Genomic DNA, 9,279 nt, shown 5'->3' on the forward strand with positions numbered 1-9,279 from the left:
TTGTTTTTGTCTACTTTATGTATTTGCTCACGCTCTTCATCCCAGCTCCGTTCCTGCCTTGTGCCCCGTCTGTTATCTTCCCAGCCGCTATCGCTTCTCCGGACCACGGACCTCCTCAACTCCACATCACTCCACCACGCAGGTCGATGCACAGTCTCCCATTAACTGTTTCTGTGACTCTGTCTCCTCAGCAACCATCCACCACAACCAGTCCAGGAGTGAATCCCAGCGTCCGCAGCCCGGCCTCCTCCTTATCATCTCATCACTGACTGTATGTTTTCCATGACTGCCGCTCGACACCCGGTTCTGCTCCGTATTCCTTCACCTGGTTGTACACATAATTGTTATCGTCACTGTAAATAAATTGAGCACTTCTTGCACCGAAGTCAGCTACCTGGGTCCGTCATTTTTTACTCGCTCACCTTCCTACCAGAGCAATCATAACAATTTACTGTATACATGGCAAAGGTCACTTATCCAAAAGAGCCCCTTTCCCTCTCCCACACAGCACCTTTGCCTTTTTGTGTGTCTGATGTTACTTTATGTTATACAGTATATGCTTTTTGAATGAGTTCTGTAGATGAGGTGCAACAGCTACATATTTCAGCATTGCCCAGCCACTCCCTGATCAATCAGAGTCAGTCTGCAGAGAGGAATTTTTCCAGGCACCAGAGTGCTGGAATGAGATGCCACTCACCATTAGTGCTAGAAGCGGAGGATGTTAGTGGCTGGGCTTCCAATATAAATACAGATCATACAGATTATATACACAATACAGTAATGTCTAGCTGTTTCTTTCTCATTGCCTGTGTGTTGCTGTTGCATGCTGTGTTGTAAATGAAAATGCCACTTTAAACATAAAATTTAAAACTTAAATACTGGTGCTGTTTATACTTCAGAGCACCTGGTAGTTTTCTGCAGTCCTTTCTAAACTAATAATAACGCTTCAGAGGAGCAGAGGAAAATGTGTGTGCCTGTGTTTTGCATACTGACTCGTTGATTAGCTCTGTCCGATGGCAGAAGGAGAGGGATCTACTTTGACAGTGTGGTAGTTAGCCCATCTGTCTATAATCATCTGTGTCTGTGTGTGCATGCTGCTGCTATGGTGCTACCTGCCGCCAGGTGGTCATCAGTGCCCTGATGTAGAGTTGTGAGGGACACTGAGCCTCGTGATCTGCCCAGTTTACCAGTGAATTTAATTCCTGAACAGATGCTGGTCTTATATAGGATTTCAGTTCAGCATTTAAAATGTCAGAGTTGACTGGCCTCATTTATTTGGTTAAGCGTATCATTCTGGTAACATAAGCTTTTCCAGTGCTCAGTGAGAAGGCTAACACATTTAACTCACTTTCCCCCCATCTCTTTGCTTTGACTCTGACAATGAATATGTGCGTAACAAGACTCTCCAACTGCATCTACATATAAATCAGAAGACACAGACAAAGCCTATATTTAGAATGCTTTTCATGTAGTCATGTACTACCCTGTCAACCTATAGACAGCTTTGAGAATTGGAAGCAGGAAAATAGTTCCCATTGGATTAATTATACCTCCACTCATCATCTGGAGCTTTTTTGCTGTGGATAGTATATTATGTGTCAGATATGGATGGCTGGAACAACCCTGTCTCTTGGTCTTAATGCTCCTCATACTTGCTGTTTTCTGTGGTTTGGTTTGAGAGATCTACCTATGTAGAAAAATGTGCCGATATATACAGTGATAAAACAGGAAAAACACCACTATAAGTGCTTTTCCATCAGGGTCAGCCCTGCCGAGCTGAGGCTTCTCTTGAGCCAGTGTGGTTGTTTCTCCACTGCACCATAAAAGGGTGATCATGTGGGGGCGGCATGAGTCACTGAGAAGTGACACATAACTCATAGTGTTAGAGTGGTGTTACTAGTTTGCAACATGGATCTCTTGGTGTTAGGCATTACTTTAACCCCTCATCAGATGACCAAGTGAGAGACTCCATTTGTAATAGTTGCTGCAATGAAATAACGGATAAAAAGTGAATGCTGAATGTGTAAGGACTTGCCCTTGGCGCAACATTTTTGCCAAACGTGTCTTGATTAGCCAGCTCTGAAGGCAGAGGTTGACCCCACTTGGCCCTGGGTGGAGGTAGGGCCAGCTGCAGTCGAGTCAGCATGATTACTCCTTGCGACTAGGAACAGATGGAAACAGAGGCCAACCCATGCCCGCCTGGCTCCACACAATTAAAACAGGCTGACCCGTGCTGAAACATCATATGACAGTGATGTCCAATGAATAGACGTTTGACTGTGACATATTGATTTAATGTCTGTCTTTGTAAGCATCTCATTAATTTGAAGTAAGGCCATGTTGTATTTTTGCATTATTTCGGCTTGTGAGTGCATATATTTAATATTTTAAGTCAACTGAGTGAGAACTTTAAGGACTACAGAGGAAAGAATTCACTGTGATTCTGTGATGTGGACTGCTCAACTTCTCTTAATGCTAATGTAAGCTGTTTCACTGTCTCTGTAGGGAACCTTGGCCGTGTTGACTATATCAGTGAGTTTGAGTTTGACCTCTTCATCCGGCCTGACACCTGCAACCCCCGCTTCAGAGTATGGTTCAACTTCACAGTGGAGAATGTCCGCGAGACACAGGTCGGTATGCTGTGGTCTTGTATAGTGTCATGTTCCATAACAAAGTCTTTGGTTTCAGGGTGCTAAAATGGTGCAGTCTGACAAAAAATATCAAGTGTAATGTTTTTTTTATCAGTGCTGATAAAATGAATGTATTCTAGTGCCTTGCCAATTACTACTGGTGTGGCCCTACTGATGTATATGTATTGTAGATGTATGAGTAATACATATTTATTCAGTTTATTATATACTGTATATTAGATGTACTTATAAAAATGTGATGTATTAGTTTAAAAACAATCATCTGTTTGGTTAGTTTCATGTACTATACAAGTTATAACAACTGACATCATAAAACTATCACACCTAAAGATAACATTATTTCATATCAGTAACATCCTCTGCTCAACATACTGTAGCTTTGTTAAGATCAAGCAACTTGCATAAAACCTGTACTGTATTTACATAAGCACACTATAACATTCATGGTCGTTGTGCATCTTAACTACATTACTATTATTTATTCTCTAAAGTGGCCAGTGTTAATGAATTTACTTTCATCCTCCAATTAACAATATACTGTACAGTCTTTATGTAGGCTATGTTAGACTTACAAAATACATTTATATATCTTTAACATTAGTGTAAGCAGTGTAGTGTTTGATTATTAACTAAGTAAACTTGTCTCGAGCCAATGTAGTCTGAAATTAACCATTAGTATTAGTATAATGTATTCAGAATTTTTTTTTGTCTTCTGTGTACCTTAAAACATTGTAGTGCTATATTGGTGCCTTTTAGTTGGGATGAAATGGCATTTCTTATGACACATACAAATGTCCTCTAAGATGTCTTGGTGTACTAGAAATTTGTGCCAGTAACACCACCAAAGTTGTTTCCCCTCAGATGTGAAAGAGTCTCGTTTCCTTCTCACGTCTTGTCACAGCCTCTGAGCTTGATTCTGCCACTGGCAAGCTCTGAGCTCTGTGACTGGCTGACAGAGGTGGTCACATGCCACAGAGATACACTGTACAGTATGTAGCTACAGTGAGTTTGATTTCAGGTGGCCGGAGACTTGTTCTACCATTTAAATATGACTGAAGGATGAGAAGAAGGTCAAATTGAAAATATTGGTATTTTTAGTTGTACTGTGTTATTTGTGCGCAAATAAGCTTAGACATGAAGACAAAAAATGCGAGATAAAGTATAGAGACAATCTGAAAACAGTTACATATAAAGATAGTAGGAATAAAGTGGGAGGGAGAAAGAGTTTGACCATGATAAGAGTGAGAAAAAAAGCAAATAGACAGCCATAGAGAAAAAAATAGGAAAACAGAAAAGGGGCATAAAAATTGAGGATGAATCCACAGCATGCTGTTGCTGCTGTCTTTCTGTAGTGTCCACCCCAGCCTATCTGAGGCTTTCAGGCCTATCAGCCCATCTCCCTGCAGTGCTGTAGTCAGCACTAATCACATTTTATGGCTCTGAGATGAATGGGAGGCCTCGACTTGGAGCCGGATCGATCCCACAGCCAGATAGACTAGCACCAGCAGCCTACAGCCTGGGCCAACAGGATATTTGCTGCTGTGGCACAATGACAGAGAAAGTGTGTATGTGTGTGAGAAAAGAGAAAGTGGCTGGGGCCTGGAATTACTCTGTAAATGACAAAGGCTTGATTAATATCAGATATAGGAACATACTACTGTGTACTGTACAGTGGCACACACAAGAGCAAGCCTACAAGTGACAAAAAAAGACCATTTCCCCATTTCCATTGCACACTTCCATACTCTTTCTCTATGGACCCCTCACAAGCTCCTTTCTTAGAAAGCTGTTTCTTATCTGTCCAATTTCCTTCTTCAAATAGGCCTTGTGTGAATTTAATGTACTCCAGTAGAAGATGTTGTGGTTAAGTGCTGCTTGTGCATTTTGCCAAGGTGTGCATGTGTAAATGTAAGCACAGTGATTAGATTGCGTCTGTGTGCCTATAATCATCAGAATTCTCATAAATCTTCAATTTACATCCTAATGGTGGTAATATTTCTGTGATAGAAAACAAAAAATAAAGCCGAGAAATTAAACAGACAGAAAATAATAACATGAGTAAATAAACCAAGTAAGTGTAGCTATGTGGGGAGAGTCTATGCTATAGAGATATCAGTGGGTTCCAGGGGAGAACTGGGCTGTTGGAGTGTTTCATCCAGCTAAGCCTTGCTAACTCTCAGCCTGAGCCAGGGGAATGGGGAACAGTAAAAGCCTGTGATATTGGAAGTGAGATGGCCATTTTGAAGGAATGTAAGCTGGTGAAACAGATTTGGTCTGCCTCAATCAGCTTAGGAGCTTTGTGGAAATTGGCTTCACCGTAGCACCAGTTATGATGGCTGGCTGAATGAATGAATGTCTCTTTTTTGAATGTCCTTTCTTTTTTTTGTGTGTTTTTTGAACCACTCACTTACCCCAAAAAGCCCAGACCAATTCTGATTAAGTTGGTTACAGTAATCGGGACCAAATGACACTGTTTGAAGTTTTGTTTATTTTTTTAAATTTCCTTGCAAAAACTACTTGGGCAGAATTATTGCTCTGAATTTCAGTGGGCCACAGGGAGACAAATGTCTGGGAGTACAGTTCAATTTCGGGGTTTGTTTTTCCACCCAGCCACTATGTCTGTTTAGTGTTGCAGGTTTGCACAGGATAAAAAGTGTTTTAAATTTATTTGGTTGACACAATAATGTACTTACCTTATTTACTGTATGATCTGTAAAAAAGCTTCTTATTAATTTTCATTCAAACATATTATATAAGTCAGTTTCTTGTATATGACATTTAGGCAGATGCATTTTATGTCACAACTACTGGATGGATTGTCAAATTATGTATAAACATTCATGTTCCGCTTGTCATTTAGCATTATCATCGGATCAAAACTTAATTTTGTTGTTTAAAACCAGAAACCTGCAAAAGTAAAGACATTCACACTAAAATAAATTATACATGTTATCATACTGACGTTAGCTTTGGTAAAAAAAAGTTACTCTGCCTAAGTACATAGTGCCACTAGTACAGCTGTATGCCTAATCTTCTGACTACTTATTATTAATAGAACTATTAATAGACAAGTCATCTTAGCACTTTATGTTGTGTTTTTCAGCTCCATGGAGAGAGCGGTGTAGTGCAGAGCGTCTTTGGCATAGATGTTTGAAATGACTGTGTGGCTTATATCTGAATACATCAGAGATATCAGATACTGATACTGCTGACTTACTTTCCATCAACTGTACAGAAAAGTGAAGGTCTGATGTTATAGTACATTTAATGATTATTTTCAGTTATGCCCTTTTTCAGCACTGGAGCTGCTGCTCTTTGCCTTTTGAAGCCATAAACTTGTCTTTTTTTGTCTTACAAAGATGGGGTTAAACAAACATGAATTCTACAAGCATGTTAAGGTTTGGCCATTGTTTACCCAGTCAACATTAATGCACCAGTCCCATTTACTTTAACCAATATTACAAGAACTCAGTGTCTTGGGTCCATAAAAAAGTTTTACGTCCTGCGTCCAACCTAAGTGAATTTCAACTTGACATGTAAGTTCCAGCTGCCACTATTTAATTTCACCTTCTGCCTATTTTATGACTAGAAACCAGTGGATGAGTTGATACAGTATCACACCTGTTGGGTAAGGTGATATGCCATTCCATTGTAGTGTAGGGGTGTGCTTGATGTCAGGCTCCATGAAGGCCACTGCTGGCAGCTATTATCATAGAAGCCTTCAGGGAGCCATTCATAGAAGACAGGCAGTAAAACCTTACACCAAGTGCTTACAACTCCTCCAACTGCTTCAGGGATGATTTGTAAGCCTCACTTGTCCAGAGAAAGCACAGTGCAGGGTGGTTGCTCTCCATAATCAGGAAAGTGGACAAACTGAAGCAGAATAAGTCACATACTGTAGAATCCCTAAAGAGCCATCATCACTTTGCTGTTTTTAGACAGTGCTCACCTATTTAAATTCATCATCAGTGCTGTGCTGCAATTTGTTATGGGAGATAAGTTGGATGACAAGTGAAAGATCAAATAGGATGTTGAAACTAGCACACAACTATTATTGATCACATCCTAATTTCGTGCAATTCCTGTTTTTCAATGAATGTGATTAGGCTAGAACCAATTCTATAAACTAATACTAATATATGATGCAGATATCACATCATCATGCCTAACTGGGTTTAAAATGCGTTCAAACATCCTCTACAATGTGTCATTTTCTAAATGTGTGATTTACTTATCACTTTGACTGATATAATCATTCATTAACATTCTGATAGACTGTTCTAATTCAGAGAAAAACTAAAGGAAAATGAATGAGACACAGAGATAGAGAGAGAGTAATGTAAGAGTAGGGTAACAGATGTCATGCACATTGATTTTTTTTTTTCATTCAGAAGAGACAGAAGCAGGAAGAGGATATAGGAGGAGGAGGAGGAGTGGTGTATTTATGAGAAATGACTTGTTAGCATTACATTTCCCTCCCATCCTAAATAGAGCATGTTAGCGGCAGTTCTGGGAAATCAGCTGCTGATTGTAGCATGTAACATCAGTGCCAGCCTATACAATAGAGGTTCTTATCTGAGATTGCAGCTTCAACAGCTCTGGTCAATGTTCTGGTGTAGAAGGTCTGCCTTGGCCCATGTCTGTGTGTATTGGCACATTTAACATCCATCTCTGCTGCTCCCAGTCTTCACATGTTTGCAGATAATCCTCTCCCATTTGTTCACCCTCACCCTTCCCTCTGTGCTCCTTGTATCTTTCTGTCATCACATCTGTGTTGTGATGGCCTTTTGCAGTGACAGAGGGAGAAGAAGACAGACATGTCTCTTGTGAGCTCCACGTGGGCTAATTGAAAGCATAGTGTGGCCATTATTGCGCACTGCAGATGGCTAATTGATGACAGTTACTTGTGGCACCACATTTAGTCTGCTTATGGGATGGTATGCTGGATATGCAGCACTAGGATTAAACTCCTTCTCAGCCACAGGGACTTTTATCAGGACCACACTGTCAAAAAGTTACAAAGGCTCCTGCACGCTACCAAAGATGCACACTCTTAGATTCATACATTCATAAACTCAGGTCTGCTTTCCTTCTTGTACTATATGTATAAAAGACCCCACACACAGGCTGTCCTTGTCACTTTAGTAATTTGCATAGGCTTTTCTTCCCCTTCTGCCTCTGCAGCATATGGCGCAAGGTAGATATGCATGTATCCTCTGCTTGTGGCCGTCTTCTTCTTCTTTGGAAGTTTAATTTTAAGCTTAGTCTCTCTATGGTCTCCAAAGGAGAGACACTGGCTTCTCTGTGACTCTGCCAAAGGGATTATTTAACTTCAAACACTCCACATACAGTAGGCTCGGAAAGTTTATGGTTCTAGTTTCAAACCTTAAAAGTTGCGGAAAGATTTGTGTAGTTTTGAAAGACATACGAGACATCAGACAGTTGTGTTAGGGAGCACAGGGTATCATAAGTGACCTTGTTCTGTTAAGGTGAACTAAGGCATTCTTCCTTATTCTCAAAGCTGATGCTCCCCAGATCACTTCATAATGACATGGACAAAAGGATATGACAACAGCACAGAATGAATTTTCAAATTGTCTCCCTGATAGCAAAATGAGTTCTTCCGGGGTTATCTTTGCTGACGCAAGGTTCCCTATCAAAATTCATTGCCTTATTTTTAGCTTGATTCACTTGAAAGAGGAGGTGCATAGCTTAAGGGCACATTTTGAAATAAAGCAGACATTTTTTATTACACATTTGGATCATCTTTATTCCAATGATTGAAGCTCTTAGCTCATAGTTTCCAGGGGCTTGTAGGGTTAAATATAAAAATACAGTACTCCTAATACTACAGTTTTCCCCTTCCCTTTGCTTTGTCACAGTAATTTCTTACAACACTCAGTGACAAATCGCAGAACAAAAATGTCTGTAATTGAGTTAGCATATGAAAGTTTGAGACCTCTGTGTTGGTTTATGGGTGATATGTCATGAAACAGATTGTAGTGGCTAGCATGGGAACATCTGTAGATGGGTTGGCATGCGTGCACATCAGGACAGTCATCAGTGGGCCATCCATTCGGAACCCAGCAGTATGGCACAGCAACATGCTGCCAAAGTGGACATTGAGCACTCATTTTGCAAAGCAGTGTGCAAAGTGCAAAGAGCAGTCAGGTGCTTAGAGTAAGCGTTAGTGAATGTTCGGTATTTTTTGACGCAGTGCGTCAGGGCCTACACATGGAAACAGAACAGGTTAGACAAAAATGTGTTGAAGTGTTTTCAAAGGCGAAGTAGATTGCTTTTTGTTTGTACTTGTTTTGTGTATAGTAAAGCTGCATCAGACAATATGTAAATGCAGATAATCTTAAAACTGCAGGCTGCCCTAAAATTGCACACCGTCACTGGAAAGGCAGTGTTAGGTAATTTCTTAGTTAGATAGATATTCAGAGATTTGTTGTCTAGAAATGTTTAGTGGAGACAGGATGCCTAGCTCAGGCTGTTAACTGCTCAGTTTAATTTCATGTGCTTGCAAACTGCATTTAGGCCAAGGTTGCAGGCAAAGAGTTGTTAGTATTAACTGTAATGCTAATCTTAATATTTGTCTTAATGTGTAATGTCATGTCAAATTGTT

At 40.2% G+C, this 9,279-nt stretch overlaps 1 protein-coding gene across 1 annotated transcript in view; it reads left to right on the forward strand.

Moving 5' to 3' along the window:
• Nucleotides 1-9,279, forward strand: part of agbl4 (AGBL carboxypeptidase 4) — a 297,544-nt gene that overhangs the window by 26,982 nt on the left and 261,283 nt on the right. Inside the window, exon 3 of the mRNA XM_020613018.1 lies at nt 2,506-2,630. Within this exon, the coding sequence (XP_020468674.1) occupies nt 2,506-2,630 (125 nt within the window). The remainder of the gene's footprint in view (nt 1-2,505; nt 2,631-9,279) is intronic.

Source organism: Monopterus albus, unplaced genomic scaffold (assembly GCF_001952655.1).
Source record: "Monopterus albus unplaced genomic scaffold, M_albus_1.0 scaffold129.1, whole genome shotgun sequence".
NCBI classification, from domain to species: Eukaryota; Metazoa; Chordata; class Actinopteri; order Synbranchiformes; family Synbranchidae; genus Monopterus; species Monopterus albus.